Here is a 22,447-nt window from a genome sequence, read left to right on the forward strand (position 1 = left end):
TCAGTTGCTGGAAAAAGGTTATTCAGTTGTGTTTAAAGACCACCAGTGCCAAATCAGTGATCCAAGTGGATCCAAACTGATGGCAGTCCCCATGGCTGATAAGAGCTTTGTGGTTGACTGGACAAAGAAGTCAGACATTGCCTACACAGCCACTTCAGATGAATCCAAGCTGTGGCATCAAAGACTGGGACATGCCAACTTCATATCGATAGCCCGAATGATCAGAGAAGACTTGGCTGAAAACTTCATCAACTCAGTGGACCATGATGATGTATGTGAAGTATGTCAGCTAGGAAAGCAGGCCAGACTCCCATTTCCCTCGAATCAAGCCTGGAGAGCCTCTGAAAAACTCCAACTGGTTCATACTGATGTGTGTGGCCCTATGAAGACTGAGTCATTAAGTGGAAACAGGTATTTCATACTGTTCATTGATGATTTCTCGAGATATTGCTGGATTTAATTCTTAAAACAGAAATCAGAGGTGGCCACTGTGTTTTGGAAGTTCAAAACTGCTGCTGAGACTGAAACAGGCTGCAAGGTGAAGACCATAAGGTCTGATAATGGGACTGAGTACACCTCAGCTCAGTTCCAAGCCTTCTGTGATAAGGCAGGCATCAAACATCAACTTACCAACACATATACACCTCAGCAGAATGGGGTAAGTGAAAGGAAGAATAGGAGTTTGATGGATATGGCCAGGTGCTTGATGGTTCAGAAGAATCTGCCTAAAGCACTATGGGCAGAAGCAGTTAACACTGCAACATACATTCAAAATAGACTTCCAACCAAGGCTTTGGATCAAAAGACCCCATTCGAGGCCTGGTTTAGCTTCAAGCCATCACTGGCTCATCTGAAGGTCTTTGGATGCATCTGTTATGCACATGTACCTGCTGTTAAAAGGGACAAATTGTCTGAAAGGGCTCGACCTGGTGTTTTGGTGGGGTATAGCATTGTTAAGAAGGGCTATAGGATTTTAGATCCTTCAACAAACAAAGTGTCAGTAAGCAGGGATGTGGTATTTGATGAGAGGTCATGTTGGAACTAGGAAAGACATGAACATGAAGAAGTTTCTGAAGAACTTGCAGCAGACCAAGCTGAGCCAGACCAAAATGTCCCTGAAATGGATATTGATGATGAACCAGTCAGAGGAACAAGGCCATTGGCTGAGATTTATGAAAGGGCTCATGTAGCCATAGCTGAACCAAGCAACTTTGAAGAGGCTGAGGCTCAGCAAGGGTGGAAGTAGGCAATGGCTGAAGAGATCAGCATGATTGAGAAGAACCAGACCTGGGAATTGGTTGAAAGGCCAGTCAAAAGGAAGGTGATTGGGGTGAAATGGGTGTATAAAGCCAAGCAGAATGCTGATGGTACCTTGAACAAGCTGAAAGCAAGGCTAGTTATCAAGGGGAACAGTCAGAGGTATGGCTTGGACTACCTGGAGACCTTTGCACCAGTGGCCAGGCTCGACACCATCAGACTGCTGATTGCCTTAGCAGCACAGCTCAAATGGAAGATCCATCAACTTGATGTGAAATCAGCCTTTCTGAATGGTTTCTTAGATGAAGACATCTATGTTGAACAACACAAGGGTTTGAAATAGCTGGCAGAGAGCATATGGTCTACAAACTGAAGAAGGCCCTATATGGATTAAAACAGGCTCCAAGGGCTTGGTATAGCAGAATCGATGGCTACTTGACTGATCTGGGATTCGATCGAAGCAAGAGTGAGCCAACACTGTATGTCAAGAAACAAGGGACACAAATACAACTCATTGTGTCCCTGTATGTTGATGACCTTCTGGTGACAGGAGGAGATCGAGTAGTGCTGGCTGATTTCAAGACCAAGATGCAGGAAGTGTTTGAAATGTCTGATCTTGGGGAGATGTCCTATTTTCTTGGAATGGAGGTGTCTCAAGTACAGAATGAGATATTTCTAAGCCAGAGAAGCTTTGCCACAAAGATTCTGACCAAGTTCTCCATGCAAAACAGCAAGGCAACTAAAACACCTGTTGTTGTTGGAGAAAAACTATCGAGCCAAGGTGATTTTGAGAAAGTATGTGAAACAACCTACAGGAGTCTAGTTGGTTGCTTGCTATACTTGACTGCCACTAGACCAGACATCATGTATGCTGTAGGATTGCTCTCAAGGTTCTTGCATTGCTGTAATGAGAAGCATTTCCAAGCTGCAAAGAGAGTGCTGAGATATGTCAAAGGCACTTTAAACTATGGTTTGAAGTACAGCAAAGAAGGAAATCTGAAGCTGGTTGGCTACACTGATAGTGACTGGGCTGGCTCGATAGATGACATGAAAAGCACCTCAGGGTATGCTTTAACCTTGGTTCAGCCATGTTTTGCTGGAGCTCAAAGAAGCAAAGTCTAGTAGCTCAATCTACTGCTGAAGCAGAGTATGTGGCAACAGCAAGTGCTGTCAACCAAGCCATATGGCTAAGGAAAATATTGGCTGACTTGAATGTGCATCAAGAGGAAGCTACTGAGATCTTCTGTGACAACCAATCTGCAGTAGCAATTGCTAAAAATCCAGTGTTCCATGGAAGAACAAAACATTTCAGCATCAAGTTGCATATTGTTCGAGAAATGGAGCAAGCTCAGGAAGTAAAGCTGATCCACTGTAATTCAGAGGATCAACTTGCAGACATTTTAACCAAAGCCCTTAGTGTCACAAGGTTCGAATGTCTAAGAAAGAAGCTAGGTGTTTGCTCCATGCAAACCAAGGAGGAGTGATGAAGTTGGTTCAGCATGCAGCAAACTCGACAGCATGCAGGCCATGAAGACCAAGTCATGCAGGAGCTGCTGATGCAAGCTTATTTTGTTTATTTTGTAATTCCTAGTCAATGAAATGTAATCTTAGTTCATTTCTAACTAAGTTAGGTTGTTGACTGATGTAATTAGCTTATGTATGAGCTGTAAACACAACTTTGTATAAGTTTACAAGCAAAAATTTCAAGTTTCCATGTCATTAGTGGAGGTAGGTGATGTTTAGGTAATTACTTACTGTTTTTGACAAGCTTAGTACCTGGTTTATGTATTGGCATTGTGCCATTATGCAATTTATGAATGAAGTTCAGTTTGTTCATCAATTTTTCTCTTCATTTTTCTCTCAGCTTTTCTTCCTTTCTCTTGCTCGAATTCTCTTGTTTGCTCAGCAAGTCTCGAGACTTGCTCGACAAGTCTGTACTGAATCTGTTAGTTTCAGTTACAGCACCAACACTTAGAAGATTTGGCTTTTACTGACTGTTCTGTTGCGAATACAAGTGAGCTTACCATCCAAAGTCCTTCGCTTAAGCAACTGGTTTTAGATTTTTTTTCGGAAGACGTCGGAGGTTTCAATTATGTGCTGGTGATTAATGCTCCAAATCTGGTTTATTTTCGATATTACGCCAAAATAGTTAATGGTTATACTTTGAGCAACATGGACTCCCTAGAAAATGCCGATATTCGCATCGACGCGTTTGATTTCGAAGGTGATGAAACAAGTGATTCCGAAGATGATGAAACTACTGCAACTCATCTTTTCAGTGATGATGAAATAAATGCAATTCGTCTTATTCAAGGAATTTGCAATGTTCGGTCTCTAACCTTAGTCATTGATGGACTGGTTAGTAAACTAAGTATTCATGTGTTTTTCTTTCTTTCAACATTATATAAAAACTCCAGATTTTCGTGTGCGCAGATTCCCCCAACAAGTCCATTTCCTATGTTTGACAACCTTATTGAATTCAATTTTTATGGGAGAGAAACTTGGCTTGTGGAGTTTCTATATTGTGCTCCTAATCTAAAGACACTTAAATTCAGTTTTTCGGTATGTACGTAAGTCTTTGTTTAAGCATGTGTATTTGTTGCAATTGATTGTTTTAGTGTTAGTTATATCCACAGTTACGATAAACTTGAAAGTCTAATTGTGATTTTGTAGTACTAAATTACCATGTGAAATACAAATTCAATTTTGAGTCGAAAGATTTCAATTTAATAGGGGTTTGGATTTTTTTTTGCATTTTTGTGGATGAAGAAATTTATATTTTATTAATCTTTCTTCTCTTATTTGCTAGCAACTTGTGATTTTATTAAAATTTTTAGAAAACATGTATATAAAAATAATTATATATAGGGTAAATTACATAGGTGATTAAATTGGTCACTTAATTGAATTATTTAAAAGTTTTAATTTATGTCATTAATCTGTTAAAATAATTGATGTATGATCTTTTTTGTCTTTGCTACACCTTTTTTTTTTCTTAATTTTTTCAAGGGCTCATTTTATTTAAAAAAAATTTATCATCCTAATGACTTGAATAAAAATTTTCAAATAGTTTAGCCATTTTAAATAACCATTTTATAATTTTTAAAATTTAAGTTAAATAAAGAATTTCAAATAATTCACTAATTTAAAACAAAATTTTTGAATATTTCAAAAACCATTTTTAAACTTTTCAAAATTTATATATACAAAACCAAATTGGTTGCCTATAAGTTCTATCCATAAGATAAAATAGTATCAAGAAGCCCCTCTAATGTAGCATAACATCGACAAGAGGCTGAAGATCCCTGTCAAGAAAATCGTACTCTAATAAGCTACTATAATTTTCACAATACATAATGAAATTTTTTGGTGGAAGTACCATCAAGGCCCCTCTACTAAGGTCTGTAGTTTTCTTATCTTATGGCGATGTGTGTGGAAGACAGGATCAGTAGTTTTCCAGATCATATTCTTTGTAGTATTTTGTCATTCCTTCCCATTAAAGAAGCAGTTCGAACCTCTATTATTTCAAACAAGTGGAGATACCTCTTTGCTTCAATTTCTACCATTGTATTTGATCGTTCTTTGCTGCGTGGTTTGACTGACAGAAACGTTGACAGCTTCAAGAACTTTGTTGATAGGTTGTTGAAATTCCCCGATCAAGTAAGTTTAGATTGCTTTAGGCTACGTGGTGATGGGATTTCTTCATGGAATGATGGAGATCATGATTTTGGTGTCTCTGATTGGATATGTGCTGCATTGTACCGTGGTGTTGAGGATACTTCACCAGCTGTTTAATTCACTTGCCACTCACTGGTGACACTGAAATTGAATGCAGAAGGTTCTAAGATTGAGGTCTCATCTGACGTTTGTTTAGGTAATTTGAAAGCTTTGTACCTTACAAGCTTGGTACTTTTCGGTGATTCCATTAATAGGTTAATTTCCAATTGTCATGTCTTACAAGATTTGGCTTTTACTGAATGTTCCGTTGCGAATGCAAGTGAGATTAATATCCAAAGTCCTTCGCTTTCGACAGACCATGTGGTGGTGATTAATGCTCCAAATCTTCGCTTTAGAAATTATACTGTGTATTTTTAGATTTTATCAACTCTTTTGCATTTTTTTCTTCTCTTATCTGCTAGCAACTTGTGATTTTATCAAAATTTTATCAAAATATGTATATATATAGGATAAATTAGACGGATTAACAAGTGGATTGCGAACCTGTACTTGTCTTCAGTTTGAAGACATTGAAATTGGGTCCTTTCTCACAAGAGCTAGATGAATTCCCACCACCTCCACTCTTCCCTTGAAATTTTGACATTGAATGGATGAGATTATCTTCAACACCTAGCCGCACTCAAGTATTTAATTATTTCTGGATTTGATGGAGTCACAACTTTACCTGAGTGGTTGGGAAACCTCACCTCTCTTCAAGATTTGACAATAGATTTTTGTCGAAATCTGGAGCATCTGCCATCTAAGGGAGCCACATATCATCTCTCCAATATTCAACTCTTTCTATTGCAAACTGTCCACCATTAAAAGGAGACCGGATTTACATCAGCAAGAGGTTAGATCCCTGCCAACCAAATACAAGTCTATGAACATTAAGAATGTAAGTTAAAGTCTCATCGATGTGCTCCTATAATATTCACAATACATCCTAATGAAAGAAATTTCTTTCATGCAACACTCATATTTTGACTGAAGGATGCACCAGAGAGATGACGAATTCCTAGGTTGCAGTCAACTTCAACATCCCCGGTCACCACCTCAACTCATCCCATCGAACCCTTGGGATTGAATGGATCGGAACAAGAAAGCTCTCTTCCATGTCAACTTCAACATCTCACTGCATACCGGCATGGAAAGGACTGAAAAAGCTCTCTTCTGCTTCAGTTTTGAGAATTTATTTAAACGAACAAGTTGAACCAATAAATTGATGGCTTAAACATCATATTCAAATTATCTATGTAATAGATTATTTAAAGTCCATTATTAAGCAAATATTTTAAGTGGTCATTAAAAAGAAAAATAATGGAAAAAAATGAAATTCAAGTACTAAAACTTTAACAAATTTTAATTGTACCTCTTACAAAATTTGTAGTGCTTAGATCAAAGATGATTGAGTCTAGGTTGGCTTCTACACATCTCTTTAATGAGCTTCCTTTCTATATCCAAATTATTACTTCCATGGGAAATCCACCAACCCTGTAAATATTATTAAATTATTTACGAACCCATTGAGCTGGTTGAATCTAAAATTAAATTAATTAGTACTCAAAATAACTCGAATAAGTAAACTCAGGAGCAATGCTGGTGGGAGGTAGGCACCTAATCTCCCAAAATGAAAATTTTCACTTTTGGACCTTTAGAATTGATAAGATTTTAAGTTAGTATATGATAAAATTACACTTTGACCTCTCATGATAAAAAAAAATTAGTTGCCAAATTAGGAAAAAGAGTCAAGTTCGAGTATTAAATTAAATCCCAAAAAATATAAGTACCAATTTAAAAAAAAAGAGTCAAATTTGGATACTAAATGGACAAAAAAAGATATTAAATTAAGAAAAATGTGAAGTTTAGATACCAAATATTATATTAAAGATTATTTTAAGAACCCATTATTAACTGGAAATTGATTTCTTATTATTTTAAGTGAATTACCCAACTATTTTCAAATTTTTATTAAATTTATAATATATTGAAGCTATGTAATTTGATAAAATTTGATTTTGTAATATAAGAGATTAACATAATCTCGATATCCTTTGATCTCATCCACCGATGTAACTCGATCTATACTTCAAACTATAAATAGAGAGCCTCCCTCACCCATGCGACCAATTTTGACATTTAACCCTAAATTTTTGTATCTCTAGCAGCTTCCTATCGCCGGGGGTCGCGCCGGTGTAGTTTTCTTATCTTATGGCGATGTGTGTCGAAGACAGGATCAGTAATCTTCCGGATCATATTCGTTGTTATATTTTGTCATTCCTTCCCATTCAAGAAGCAGTTCGAACCTCCGTTATTTCAACCAAGTGGAGAAACCTCTTTGCTTCAATTTCTACCGTTGACTTTGATACTTATTTACTGTGTCGTTTGACGGACGGAAACGTTGACAGCTTCAAGAACTTTGTTGATAGGTTGCTGAAATTCCCCGATCAACTAAGTTTAGATTGCTTTAGGCTACGTGGCGATGAATTTGATTCATGGAATGACGAAGGTCATGGTTTTGATGTTTCTGGTTGGATATGTGCTGCAGTGTGCCGTGGTGCCAAGGAAATTGATTTGTACTTAGATATTTTTTTGTCATACTTTACCAACTCTTTTATTCACTTGCCACTCACTGCTGACACTGACATTGGTTGCAAAAGATTCTAAGATTTTTGAGGTCCCATCCGAGGTTTGTTTAAGGAATCTCAAGACTTTGTCCATTACAAACTCGCGACTTGTCGGTGATTCTCTTAATAGGTTAATTTCCAATTGTCATGTCTTAGAAGATTTGACCTTTTATCAATGTTTTGTTGCGAATGCAAGGGAGATCAATATCCAAATTCCATCACTTAAGAGCTTGTATTTAGATTTTTTTCTCCCGATCGAAGGTTTAAATTATGTGGTGGTGATTAATGCTCCAAATCTTGTTTATTTTCGATATGATTCCATAATAGTTGAAGGTTATAGTTTGAGTAACATGAAATCCCTAGAAAAAGCCGAGATGTGCATCTCGTTTTATTCCAGTAATTATGAAACAAGTGCAACTCATCTTTTTCAAGGAATTTGCAATGTACGGTCTCTAAGGTTAAACATTCATGAAGTGGTTAGTAAACTTAATATTCATGTGTTCTTTTTTCCTTAACATTATATAATATAACAGTTTAAGTGTTTGTGTGTGCAGATTCACCTAACAAGTGGATTTCCTATATTTCACAATCTTATTGAATTCGATTTTTATGGGAGTGAAACTTGGTTTGTAGAGTTTCTACATTGTGCGCCTAATCTAAAGACACTTACCATCCTACTTGAGGTATGAAGTCTTTGTCTAAGTACGATAAACTTACTCGATATCATGACCTAAATTCATGGCCCAAACCAAATAACTTTTCTTCTTTGTCATGAGTTTAGGGTGTTGCGGGAGCTCGATGGAATATAAACGTTCCTTCTTGTTTGTCATTTCGCCTCAAGAAGATTGAAATTTCAGACTATGTCATAGATATGATTGAAATAGTTCGTTATTTATTAGATAATTCAATGGTTCTAGAAGAGCTTATAATAAGGATGAAGGCCATAAATGCGACACCTGGAATTAAAGCCTGCAACCAATTATTGCCGTTACTAAAGAGTTCAAAGAAATGTCAAATTGTGATTTTGTAGCACTAAATTATCAGATTCTTGTGAAATACAAATTCGGTTTTAAGTCAAAATATTTTTATTTAATAGGGGTTTAGATTTTTATTTTTATTTTTACATTTCTGTATCTTTCTTCTCTTATTTGCTAGCAATTTTATTTAATTATTTAAAAGTTTTCATTTAATTAGTCAATTAAAATAATTTATGTATAATCTTTTTTTTGCCCTCGCTTATAGAATCGATTGCTCTTATTCTCTTTTTTTTTTCTCATTTTTTTTCATAGAGCTCGCTAAACTTAAAAAATAAAATTAACATCACAATGACTTACATAAAATAGTACCAAAAAGCCCCTCTACTATAATATAACATGGACAAGAGGCTGAAGATTCCTGTCAAGCAAATTGTACTCTAATACGCTCCTATAATATTCACAATACATAATGACAGAATTTTTTTGATAGAAGTACCATGAAAGTCTCTCTACTAAAAGTTAAATTCTTTAATATTTTCATTTTTATAAAGTAGGTGGAATAAAATTGAATTTAAAATTTTTGTTTTTTCATCGATTAAATAAATGTTTTTAGAATCAAACTAGATCATTTGGCTAAAAATTTAATTGATTGCAGTACTGGTTCGAAGATAAATGTTGAATCGATTAGCCCAATCTATGAACTAGTTGACTTGTTTTTTTCTATTCTTTAAATAATTTATTTTTTATTTTATGATTTTTTTTAAACAAATAACCCAATCTTAAACCTCCCGCCAATGCAAGTCCGGTCTGCCTTTAATAGTCGACAGTGTATGATGGTAAGACTGTATATCGGAGAGACGACACACAGCTCCTTTGCGCGGCAGATGGTCCAGATTTAATGAATCGCTAACTATTGAAGAGAGGAGAAATTGTTATCTCTAATGTTTCCAACCTTGTGAATTCAGGTAATGCTTCCTCTTATCTCTTATCTTACTATGAACATGTCTGCAAATGGTAAGAGTTAGGTGATGGACATAGGTAATCTGCATATGTAATGTAAGTTAATTGAAATGTGATCATCACAGAAGTTAAAAACTTAGGTCCTTTACACTATGGCTTTTCTAGTCTAATATGAGAAATGGATTGTCCAATATCATGTTAATTATGCATCTTAGATCTCAAAAGCTAGCTGTTGGGAACCATTGTTTTTAAAACTGTATGAGCTAGTTGGACCAGGTTGAATCGTCTGACTTTCACAACGGTATGAACCAATTGAACCAAACGTTGGAGTAAAAATCTTAAAAATCTTATTGGGAACTTATCCTAGGCTAAAGTTGGGTTCAATCAAGTTTTTGCAATAACCTCTATTAATGTAACACCCCCTAATCTCAAACCGCCGTCGGAATAGGGTTACGAGGCGTTACCGAACATATTGGTTAATTTACAAACAATTTTATGAATAAACAACAAATATTTTAAAATTAAATCATTAAGTCTCTTTTATGAACCCTCGAGGCCTAAATCATGTATTATAAATGAATAGGGACTTATTCAAGTACTCTGAAAATTTTTCATAATATAATAATAATAATTATTTTTTTTAAAAAAAATTCAATATAACCCTTTTAGAAACATCTAACCTTCCCTGCAATTTCAAATTTGCAACTAACTCAACACAACAACAACTCAACAAATACAATCTTCATCCAAATCATATTCGTCTTATAACAATATCACTAATCCTTATTTTATCTAACATTATATCCATTCATACTTTCAAGTAGTATTTAAACATCTTAATTAATTTCCATTCATATCATATATCAACTTATATTAACTTAACTAATATATTCATGAGTTGATACAAAACATAGTCACATCAGCTCCTATACATGCCATATAAACCATTTAAAGTAATTATAACAAAATCTACCGGAAAATCGAGATAGTGTGACTTGAGCGTAATGATCCGATCCTCTGACCCTCCCGTTAATCTACAAAGAGCAATAAACATTACAGGTAAGCTAACTATAGCTTAGTAAGTTCGTCGGCTTAAACCATAAACCTTACCAATATTAGTTTCAAAAATTCAAATCATATGGACATTTCAAGTAAGTTACTTTCATCCTGTAAATCATAATCTCATTTTAAAAATAATTGACTTAATTGAGCTCAAAAATAATGATAACATTATTTACATTTCTTTTTTCACACGTTACAATTACGACTTTCTGACTTGTTAATTTAAGGAACGACTTATGGATTTGAGTACATCGTGATCTGAAACCCGAACTCTAACTGAAGCACAAAAGTGCTAAACGGAAGCCCGAAGGCTAACTGAAGCACATAAGTGCTAAACGGAAGCCCGAAGGCTAACTGAAGCTCATCAGAGTTGAACTGAAACCCCAAAAGGGTTAACTGAAACTCATATGAGTTAACGGAAGCTCGTAAGAGCTAAACAGAAAGCAAACACGAAAGTTCGCAACAAATGCTGAATCTCGGTTTACTTGGGTAATTTACCGTCAATTCATCTTTTTCACCGAACGATCGTACTCATTTCCTGCGTTCCGTTCCTCCGAATTACTTAGTTCAATTTCGTAACTTTTGTACATGATTTAATTATTTTCAACAATTAACATACATAAATATTAATCACCATTCATAAAATAACATTGAAATTTAATAATTTAACCGTACGAACTTACCCGGAACAATTTGCAGTAGTTGTAGAGATTTCTTGAACTATTCCGGAATTTTCTCTTTTCCTCGTTTATCCTCAATTTCTTGATCTATAATATAAAATTTTCACTTATCAGTATTGACTTCACATTCATTCTATTTCACATCCTTAATGTTTATAACCCGCTTACAAGTAACATTATCTACAATTTTACTATTTACCTATGTATATTCAATGCTGTCCATCCATGTCATAGTCACTAAATTATTTTTATCTTGAGCTACAGAGCTCCAAATTAGGATCCGCTAATTTTCACTGAACTAGACTCACATATCTTCTTATCATAAAATTTTCATAATTTTTGGTTTAGCCAATAATTACAGTTTATTCTTTAAAGTCACCCCTGTTCTGCTGTCTGAGAATTCTAACCTTTCTTCACTAAAAATTAATTATCTCTTCATACAGAATTCGGATGATATTCCCGTTTGTTTCTTTTGAAAATAGACTCATTCATAATTCTTGACATATAAATTTAAGTCCCTAAATATTTTTATTAAATTTTTTATGATTTTTCAATGTCAGAACAGGGGAACTCGAATTCATTCTGACCTTGTCTCACAAAATTAATTATATCTCATGATTTCCAAATCCTTTGCTAACACCGTTTCTTCTATGAGAAACTAGACTCAATAAGCTTTAACTTATATTTTGTTCATATTCTAATTCGATTCCTAAAATTTATGGTAATTTTTCAAAGTTAGTCTACTGCTGCTGTCCAAACTGTTTTAGTGCAAGCTGTTTATTGCCATTTTCCCCTAAGCTTTTAATAAATAACAATTTCGTCCCTACTCAATTAGCCTCTCAATTGAGCTGATTTTTTCTCAATTAACACTTTATTCTATCACCTTTAACTAGTTTACAACCTTTAGGAATCCAAATTTCTGAAATAGACTTTAATTCCAAATATTTTCACAATTAGGTTCTAAAAAATCAATTTCTATTGAAATTACCTAATAGAATCATCTCATAAACAAATTAATGCTTTAATTTCATTCTATTTCATCATAAACTTACAGCACTCAACCATGGTGACTTTCAATTTCATCCATGAAATCAAAAACTAATGAATTTAATAGTAGGACCTAGTTGTAAAAGTCTTAGAAACACAAAAATTACAAGAAAAAGGCAAGGATTAACTCACTTGGTGCAAAAATTATGAAATACCAGCTTATAGAACCCTCTTATGGCATTTTTAGCTGCTGGAATTGAAGAGAAATGAAGAGAAATCTAGATATTTCCTATTTAGTCCTAGCTTTATTTAGTTAATTTTGCAATATTCCAATTTTGCCCTTAATTCATCAAATTTCCTGCTGATTTCAAACCCCTTGCCGTCCAGCCCAAATAGACCTTGGGTCTATTTGCCTTTTAAACCCTCTTTCTTTTATCATTTAAGCTATTTAATCATTCTTCATAATTTTACATTTGTTACAATTTAGTCCTTTTTATTCAATTAACCATCGAAACTTTAAAATTTCTTGACGAAACTTTAATACTAACTTATTAACACTCCATAAATATTTATAAAAATATTTATGGCTCGTTTTAAAAATTTTCAAACTCTCGATACCTCATTTTCGATTCTAATTTTTTTTAATATTTATTTCTAGTACACTATTCGCTATTTCAAAAATTTTCCTAACTTCACATTTAACTTATATTCATTAAATTATCAATATTTTTCTACTCATTTGTCGGATTTAGTGATCTCGAATCACTGTTCCGACACCACTGAAAATTTAGGCTATTACAATTAATGAGAGGAGAAAAAGAGAAATATTATCGTAATTGTGAATATTGAAAATAATCAATTGCAATAAATACGAGTACTTAAACAAAACTTCATACTAAATCGAGGATAAGTATATTTAGATTCGATACACCCATTGGAGATGTTGGGGATTACATCATACTTGATCAATTAAAAAAGACATGAAGGAATAGTACAGGTATTAAGTTTGACATTTACTTTGAATATGTATTACATTGCACACTGGCAAAAATTAAGGGATTAATTTTGATATTAACCCTAAATCTTATATACAGCTACGAAAATAGTGGTCTCTTTTGACATTATAATTGTCCTACAATTATAATTGATATTAATCCTAAATCTTATAATTGTGTTACAAAATCGGTAGTGCTTAAATCAAAGATGATTGAGTCTAGGTTGGCTTCTACCCATCTCTGTAATGAGCTCTTTTCTATATCCAAATTATTACTTCCATGGGAATTCCACCAACCCCTGCAAATATTATTAAATTATTTGTCAATCCATTGAGCTAGTTGAATCAAAATTTAATTTAATTAGAACTCAAAATAATTCGAATAAATAAATTCAGGGTCACTGTTAGTGGGAGGTAGGTACCTGATCTCTTAAAATAAAAATTTTCACTTTTGGACCTTTAGAATTGATAAGATTTTAAGTTAGTACATAATAAAATTACATTTTGACCCTTCATGATAAAAAAAAAAGATTAGGTGCCAAATTAGAAAAAAGAGTCAAGTTCGGGTACTAAATTAAATCCAAAAAATATAAGTACCAATTTAAGAAAAAAGAGTCAAGTTTGGATACTAAATTGGACAAAAAAATAGATATCAAATTAAGAAAAAATATGAAGTTTAGATACCAAATATTATATTAAACGATTATTGTAGGAACCCATTATTAACTGAAAATTGGCTTTAAATTTTTATTAAATTTATAATTTATTTAACATATGTAATTTGATAAGATTTGGTTTTATAATATAAGAGATTAACATAATCTCGATATGCTTTGATCTCTTCCACCAATGTAAGTCAATCTATAAGTCGGGCTATAAATAGAGAGCCTCCCTCACCCATTGTATTTCATTACTATTCTATTCTTTTAGTAAAAGTTAAAGCGACCAATTTTGACATTTAACCCTAAATTTTTGTACCTCTAGCAGCTTCCTATCGCTGGCGGTCGCACCGGTGTAGTTTTCTTATCTCATGGCGATGTGTGTCGAAGACAGGATCAGTAATCTTCCAGATCATATTCGTTGTCATATTTTGTCATTCCTTCCCATTCAAGTAGCAGTTCGAACCTCTATTATTTAAACCAAGTGGAGAAATCTCTTTGCTTCAATTTCTACCGTTGACTTTGATACTTATTTACTGTGTGGCTTGACTGACAGAAACGTTGATAGCTTCAAGAACTTTGTTGATAGGTTGCTGAAATTCCCCAATCAACTAAGTTTAGATTGCTTTAGGCTACGTGGTGATGAATTTGATTCATGGAATGATGGAGATTATGATTTTGATGTTTCTGGTTGGATATGTGCTGCAGTGTGCCGTGGTGTCAAGGAAATTGATTTGTTCTTGGATAATTTTTGTCACACTTTACCAGATCTTTTATTCACTTGCCACTCACTGCTGACACTAACATTGACTGCAAAATATTCTAAGATTTTTGAGGTCCCATCCGAGGTTTGTTTAAGGAATCTGAAGACATTGTGCATTACAAACTCGGTACTCGTCGGTGATTCTCTTAATAGGTTAATTTCCAATTGTCATGTCTTAGAAGATTTGACTTTTGATGAATGTTCTGTTGCGAATGCAAGGGAGATCAACATCCAAATTCCATCACTTAAGAGCTTGTATTTAGATTTTTTTTTCCCGACCGGAGCTTTAAATTATGTGGTGGTGATTAATGCTCCAAATCTTGTTTATTTTCGATATGATTCCGTAATAGTTGAAGGTTGTAGTTTGAGTAACATGAAATCCCTCGAAAAAGCTGATATTTGCATCTGGTTTGATTCCAGTAACTATGAAACAAGTGCAACTCATCTGTTTCAAGGAATTTGCAATGTACGGTCTCTAAGGTTAAACATTCATGAAGTGGTTAGTAAGCTTAATACTCATGTGTTCTTTTTTCCTTTTAACATTATATACTATAAAGGCTCCAAATTTTTGTTCCTGCAGATTCCCCTAGCAAGTCGAATTCCCATATTTCATAATCTTGTTGAATTTGAATTTTATGGGAGAGAAAGTTGGCTTGTGGAGTTTCTACATTTTGCACCTAATCTAAAGACACTTACGGTCAAATTTCAGGTATGAAGTCTTTGTCAAGAAATCGAAGACATGCTCGATGTCACCTAAATTCATGGTACAAACCGAATAACTTTTCTCTTTTTGTCATGAGTTTAGGACGTTGCGGGAACTCGATGGAATATAGGTGTTCCTTCTTGTTTGTCATTGCACCTGAAGAAGATTGAAATTTTAGACTATGCCACATATATGATTGAAATAGTTCGTTATTTATTAGATAATTCAATGGTTCTAGAAAAGCTCATAATAAGGGTGGATGCCATGACTCCGACACAAGAAAATAAAGCTCGCAACCAATTATTGCCGTTACTAAAGAGTTCAAAGAAATGTCTAATTGTAATTTTGTAGTACTAAATTATCAGATTCTTGTGAAATGCAAATCGGTTTTTAGTCAAACTATTTTAGTTTAATATGGGTTTGGATTTTTTTTTTGCATTTTTTTATCTTTCTTCTCTTATTTGCTAACAACTTCATTTAATTATTTAAAAATATTCATTTAAGTCATTAATCAATTAAAATAATTAATGTATGATTTTTTATTGTAATCGCTTGTACAAATCAACAGCTCTTACTCGTTTTATTTTCTCAATTTTTTCATAGAACTCACTAAACTTAAAAAAGAAAAAATTAACATCGCAATGACATACATAAAATAGTACCAAGAAGCCCCTCTACGGTAATATAACAACGACAAGAGGCTGAAGATCCCTGTCAAGCAAATTGTCCTCTAATATGCTCCTATAATATTCACAATACATAATGACAGAAACTTTTTGGTAGCAGTGCTGTCAAGTCCCTCTACAAAGAGTCAAATTCTTTAACATTTTCATTTTCATAAAGTAGGTGGGATAAAATTGAATTTAACATTTCGTTCAGTTGAAAATATAATTGATTGGTCTGAAGATAAAGGTTGAATCTATTGAGCCTTTGAACTGAAACAAAAAACCAAGCTTAGAAAAATCGGTCTATTCTTTACATAATTTATTTTTTATTTTATGATTTTTTTAAACAAATAACCAATATTAATCCTCCCGCCAATGCAAGTCCGGTCTGCCTTTAATCGTCGACAGTGTATGATAGTAAGACTGTATATCGGAGAGACGATAAAGAGCTCCTTTGCGTGGCAGATGGTCCAGATTTAATGAATCGCTAACTATTGAAGAGAGGAGAAATTGTTATCTCTAATGTTTCCAACCTTGTGAATGCAGGTAATGCTTCCTCTTATCTCTTATCTTACTATGAACATGTCTGCAAATGGTAAGAGTTGGGTGATGGACATAGGTAATCTGCATATGTAATGTAAGTTCTTGAAATGTGATCATCACAGAAGTTAAAAACTTAGGTCCTTTACACTGGCTTTTCTAGTCTAATATGAGAAATGGATTGTCCAATATCATGTTAATTATGCATCTTAGATTGCAAAGGCTAGCTGCTGGGAACCATTGTTTTCAAAACTGAACCAAATAGTTGGATCGGGATATTGATTTGAAATAAGAGGTTGGATCGTTTGACTTTCAAAATGGAAGCAATCGTTGGAGTACAAATCTTAAAAATCTTATTGGGAACTTATCCTAGGCCAAACTTGGGTTAAATCAAATTTTTGCAATAACCTAAACTCGTGAGAGAAGAAAAAGAGAAATATTATCGTAATTGTGAATATCGAAAATAGTTAATTGCAATAAATACGAGTACTTAAACAAAACTTCATACTAGATCGAAGATAAATGTCTTTAACTTAGACATACCCATTATGTCTTGTTCATTTCTTCAGGAGATGATGGGGCTTACATACTTCATACTTGATCAATGAAGAAAAGACATGAAGGAATAATACAGGTATTAACTTTGACATTTGCTTTGTATATGTATTATATTGCACATTGGGTAAAAGTGAAGGGATCAATTTTGATATTAACCCTAAATCTTATATAAAGCTATGAAAATACGACATTAACACTAACTTTTTTGTATATCTAGCAGCTTGTACCGAAGGTAAGAACTTTCCTTTTCTTCCTTCCACAAATCCGAGTCGGTGGCTGTCACCGCCACCCACGGCCGCCATCAGAGTTCGAAGCCAGACATAAGCTAGTGAAGCCGAACCACAAAACAAAAGCGAAAACTCTCCGTTTCCTATCGCCGGCCGTCGGACAGGTCTGCAGTTTTCTTATCTTATAGCGATGTGTTCCGAAGACAGAATCAGTATTTTGCCGGATCATATTCTTTGTCATATTTTGTCTTTCCTTCCTATTAAAGAAGCAGTTCGAACCTCTATTATTTCAACCAAGTGGAGATACCTCTTTGCTTCAATTTCTACCATTGAATTTGATCGTTGTTTACTGAGTGGTTTGACTGACAGAAATGTTGACAGCTTCAAGAACTTTGTTGATAGGTTATTGAAATTCCCCGATCAGGTAAGTTTAGATTGCTTTAGGCTAAGTGATGGGATTTCATGGAATGATGAAGATCATGATTTTGATGTCTCTGGTTGGATATGTGCTGCATTGTGCCGTGGTGTTAGGGAAATTGATTTGCACTTAGATAATCTTGGGGATGTTCTCACTTTACCAGCTGTTTTATTCACTTGCCACTCACTGGTGACACTGAAATTGAATGCAGAAGGTTCTAAGATTGAGGTCCCATCTGACGTTTGTTTAGGGAATCTGAAGACTTTGCAGCTTAGAAACTCGGTAGTTGACGGTGATTCCATTAATAGGTTAATTTCCAATTGCCATGTCTTAGAAGATTTGGCTTTTTTTGAATGTTTTCTTGCGTATGCAAGAGAGCTCAATATCCAAACTCCTTCTCTTAAGATATTGGTTTTAGAATTTGATGTGGTAGAATACAGAGGTTTCAATTATGTGCTGGTGATTAATGCTCCAAATCTTGTTTATTTTCAATATACTGACGCAGTAGCTGAAGGCTATGCTTTGAGTAACATGAAGTCTCTAGAAAAAGCCGATATTAGCATCTATCGGTTTGATTCCAGTGATTGTGAAACAAGTGCAACCCATCTTATTCAAGGAATTTGCACTGTGCGGTCTCTGAGTTTAACCATTGATGAAGTGGTTAGTAAACTTAGTATTCATGTGTGATTTTCCTTTTAACATCATATAATTTAACATTATATAATAGCTTCAAGTTTTTGGGTGCGCAGCTTTTCCGAACGTGTCGACTTCCTATATTTCACAACCTTATTGAATTTGAATATCATGGTCTTGGTTTTAATGGCAGAGAAACTTGGCTTGTGGAGTTTCTACATTGTGTGCCTAATCTAAAGACACTTACCCTCAATTTTCTGGTATGAAGTCTTTTTCTGAGTACGTGTATTCGTTGCGATTGATTGTTTTAGTGTCAGTTATATTCACAATTACGATAAACTTAAAAGAAATCGAAAGCATGTTCGGGATCAACTAAATTCATGGTACAAACCAAGTAACTTTTCTAAGTTTTCTTCTCTTGTCATGAGTTTAGGTTGTTGCGGAAACTCAATGGAAGGTTTTACACATGGAAGTTCCTTCTTGTTTGTCTTTTCACCTCAAGGAGATTAAAATTTTGAACTTTAAGGGAGACACGCGAATGTTTGAAATGATTAGTTATTTCTTGGATAATGCTATGGTTCTGGAAAAGCTCATGATAGGAATGAAAACCCTGTCTGAGACACAACAATCGACTGTCCTCTACCAGTTATTACAGTTACCAAAGAGTTCAAAGAAATGTCAAGTTGTGATTTTCTAGTACTGTTTTATGTTATGGTTAGAACTGATCAGTGTCTGGTTTGGTTTTGTATAGATGTGTTGTTTGAAATATACATTTTAGTGTTAATACCCTATACATTCACTAATAGCAATACTGAATTTCTGATAGTTGGTTTATATATGTATGTGTGTATGTATATTTATGGGTATATATATGTATTGTAGCCAAAAATAGCCTTTGAAATTGATAAGTAGCCCATGATTGGAAAAATAGAAACATATTTTAATTTGTAAGAAACAATCGTATGATATACCTTACACAAGCAGCTCTGATAGGAAGAACATCAGATTGATTTGGAACTATTTGAGAACAAGAAAAAGGGGAGCTCTCTAGTAATGGGGATTTGTACATTCGTACCAACAGCAAAGAGGGCTTCCATTGTTCCTGTTATAGGCTAGCTTTGGTTCAACACAGACCATTGAAGATGAAGGTTTGAGAACTTGAGATTTTAGCCTGCTAGAATGCTGGAATTTAGCTTCCTTGAGACTGAAATGATGTTTAAAGATCCCTTGATTTGACTATGGAACTCACACCATTGACAACAATGCTTGCGCCTTACAGGTCAGTCAGTGTTGATAATATCCAACTCTAAACTCGTCTCCCTGGTGCATTCCTCTGTCAAAATATCATCTGAAAATTTCGGTGTTGCGTGAAAGAAATTTGGTGAAATTATCAAGGTCCCTCTATTAAAAAAAATGAGTAAATTAATTCTGTAGGTAAGAAAGTGATTATCCCATTAAGAAAGAAGCAAGTAACAGTAAAGACAGCGTCGTGGTTGTCATCAGTGGTAGGTTGGCTGGTGGGATCACCATAAAGAGTGGAGATATGATCATGGTTTGTCATCACTCAATGTCACTTAATTTCAAAAAATCACCAAATGATCGTTTTAGTTTTCCTCCCACAAACTTGAATAGACGAGGCTCATTCGACTTATGAGATTGTCTACTTAAATATGAGAAATTAAACTCATAAGATTATGTAAAGGTATATGTAATTGATAAGATTTGATTTTATAATCTAAGAAAGTATGTAAATCCCTTAATTGTATATAAACTTTGATCTCTTCCATCGATTTAATTTGATATATACCGTCGGTTTTGAGCAACTTAATTATAAATAAAAGCCTCCCCTCGTGTTTCACATATGGTATTAAGGACTAATATTGACATTTAACCCTAAATCTCCTTTTTTTTCTTCCACAATCCAATCCGGTGGCTGTTACCTCCACCCACGGCCACTGTCGACATAGGCTAGTGAAGCTAAACCACAAAACAGAGGCAAAAAAGTTCCGGTTCCTATCGCCGGCCACCGCACCAGTCTGTAGTTTTCTTATCTTATGGCGATGTGTATCAAAGACAGGATCAGTAATTTTCCGGATCATATTCGTTGTCATATTTTGTCATTCCTCCCCATTAAAGCAGCAGTTCGAACCTCTATTATTTCAACCAAGTGGAGATACCTCTTTGCTTCAATTTCTACCATTGAATTTGATCGTTATTTACTGCGTGGTTTGACCCACAGAAACGTTGACAGCTTCAAGAACTTTGTTGATTGGTTGTTGAAATTTCCCGATCAAGTAAGTTTAGATTGCTTTAGGCTACGTGATGGGATTTCATGCAATGTTGGAGATCATGATTTTGATGTTTCTGCTTGGATATGTGCTGCACTGTACCGTGGTGTTAAGGAAATCGATTTGGAACTACATAATCTTGGGGATGTTTTCACTTTACCAGCTGTTTTATTCACTTGCCACTCACTGGTGACACTGAAATTGAATGCAGAAGGTTCTAAGATTGAGGTCCCATCTGAGGCTTGTTTAGGGAATCTGAAGACTTTGCAGCTTACACACTGGGTAGTTTTCGGTGATGATTCCATTCATAGGTTAATTTCCAATTGCCCTGTCTTATAAGATTTGGCTTTCATTGACTGCTTTGTTGCGAATGCAAGGGTGCTCCATATCCAAATTCCTTCGCTTAAGAGGTTGGTTTTACATTTTGTTGCGAGAGGAGAGGTGTTCATAGGTTGGGCCGGGCCGGGTTCGGGTCCAGTTCAACTAAAAAATCATGCTCATTTATTGGGCTCGGGCCGGGCCGGGCCCAAAAAATGGGCCTAAAATTTTTTCCAAACTCGACCCGGATAAAAATAATAAAACCCGGGCCCGGCTCGGCTCGCCAGTATTAATTTTTTTATATTATATTATTATTATTTTTAAATACATATAATACATCAAAAATACTAAAAATATCAAAATAAATTTTCCCAACAAATTGAAAATAAATTTTGAAAAAATGTAGACTTAAATAACACAAAGATAAATGCAACTTAACAAGCAATTGCTTCTAAAATAATAAAAAAATTAACAAATACCTTTAAAATAATAAGAAAATTAACAATAAATTTTTTTATACAATATCTAAATAATAACAACAAAATAATAGCAACATAATAGTAAAATGGTAGCAAAATATAGAGAAAACAACAAGAAAATAACATTCAAAAATAAAAAAAATATGCAGATTTTTTTTGTCCTTTAGTGAATTTGGGCCGGGTCGAGCCGGGCTCAGGCTAAAAATATCTTACTCGAGGCCCGGCTCATTTTTTAAACGGGCCTTATTTTTTGTCTAAGCCCATTTTTCGGGCCTATATTTTTGTCCAAACCCTCCCATATTTTGGGCGGGCCTTCGGGTAGCCCGGCCATGCACACCTCTAACCTAAACTATGGGGTGGTGATTAATGTTCCAAATCTTGTTTATTTTCGATATGATCTGGCAATAGTTGAATGTTACAGTCATATGAAGTCCCTAGAAAAAGCCGACATTTGCATCTATGGCTTTCATTCCAATTTAAGCATTGATGCAACTCATCTTATTCAAGGAATTTGCAATATACGGTCTCTAAGTTTAAGCATTCATGAAGTGGTTAGTAAACTTAGTATTCATGTGTTTATTTTCCTTTTTAACATCATATTATATAATATTATATAATAACTCTAAGTTTTGACTTGTGCAGATTTTCGGAACAAGTCTGACTTCCTATATTTTACAACCTTGTTGAATTCAAGTTTTGTGCGCCTAATCTAAAAACTCTTGCCATCATATTTCTGGTATGAAGTTTTTGTCATCAGAAACTCGATGGAAAGCTTTATATATAGAAATTTCTTCTTGTTTGTCCTTTCACCTCAAGGAGATTGAATTTTTATGCTTTGACATACATATGATTGAAATGGTTAATTATTTCTCGGATAATGCAATGGTTCTAGAAAATGTTATAATAAAAATAGATCTTCGACTTAAACACAGAAA

General features: G+C 34.4%; 4 protein-coding genes across 5 annotated transcripts; all 4 read left to right on the top strand.

Annotated features, from left to right (window-relative positions):
- The first annotated feature begins 7,157 nt into the window (after positions 1 to 7,157).
- LOC121214096 (F-box protein At1g19070-like) lies at positions 7,158 to 8,037 on the top strand. Its single transcript, XM_041087851.1, has one exon. It carries the CDS (start codon positions 7,186 to 7,188, stop codon positions 7,639 to 7,641), a length of 456 nt encoding a protein of 151 aa, XP_040943785.1. The 5' UTR covers positions 7,158 to 7,185; the 3' UTR covers positions 7,642 to 8,037.
- Positions 8,038 to 14,291: 6,254 nt separating this feature from the next.
- Positions 14,292 to 17,192, top strand: LOC121216152 (putative F-box protein At1g58310). Its single transcript, XM_041091477.1, has 5 exons — positions 14,292 to 14,299; positions 14,477 to 15,182; positions 15,264 to 15,392; positions 16,598 to 16,670; positions 17,161 to 17,192. Exons 1-5 carry the CDS (start codon positions 14,292 to 14,294, stop codon positions 17,190 to 17,192), a joined length of 948 nt encoding a protein of 315 aa, XP_040947411.1.
- Positions 17,193 to 17,347: 155 nt separating this feature from the next.
- On the top strand, positions 17,348 to 19,261 carry LOC107927442 (F-box/LRR-repeat protein At3g59210). Of its 2 annotated transcripts, none has more exons than XM_016858490.2 (3): positions 17,348 to 18,454; positions 18,544 to 18,687; positions 18,861 to 19,261. In XM_016858490.2, exons 1-3 carry the CDS (start codon positions 17,567 to 17,569, stop codon positions 19,122 to 19,124), a joined length of 1,296 nt encoding a protein of 431 aa, XP_016713979.2. In that variant the 5' UTR covers positions 17,348 to 17,566; the 3' UTR covers positions 19,125 to 19,261. The 2 variants fall into 2 exon arrangements, with proteins under 2 accessions (XP_016713979.2, XP_016713980.1); XM_016858491.2 differs by having other exon boundaries at positions 18,621 to 18,687; positions 18,861 to 18,994.
- Positions 19,262 to 20,487: 1,226 nt separating this feature from the next.
- On the top strand, positions 20,488 to 21,054 carry LOC107927444 (FBD-associated F-box protein At4g10400). The gene has a single exon (XM_016858494.2). The coding sequence runs from the start codon at positions 20,488 to 20,490 to the stop codon at positions 21,052 to 21,054; it is 567 nt and encodes a 188-aa protein (XP_016713983.2).
- The last annotated feature ends 1,393 nt before the right edge of the window (positions 21,055 to 22,447 follow it).

Source organism: Gossypium hirsutum, chromosome A02 (assembly GCF_007990345.1).
Source record: "Gossypium hirsutum isolate 1008001.06 chromosome A02, Gossypium_hirsutum_v2.1, whole genome shotgun sequence".
In the NCBI taxonomy this organism is placed as follows: Eukaryota; Viridiplantae; Streptophyta; class Magnoliopsida; order Malvales; family Malvaceae; genus Gossypium; species Gossypium hirsutum.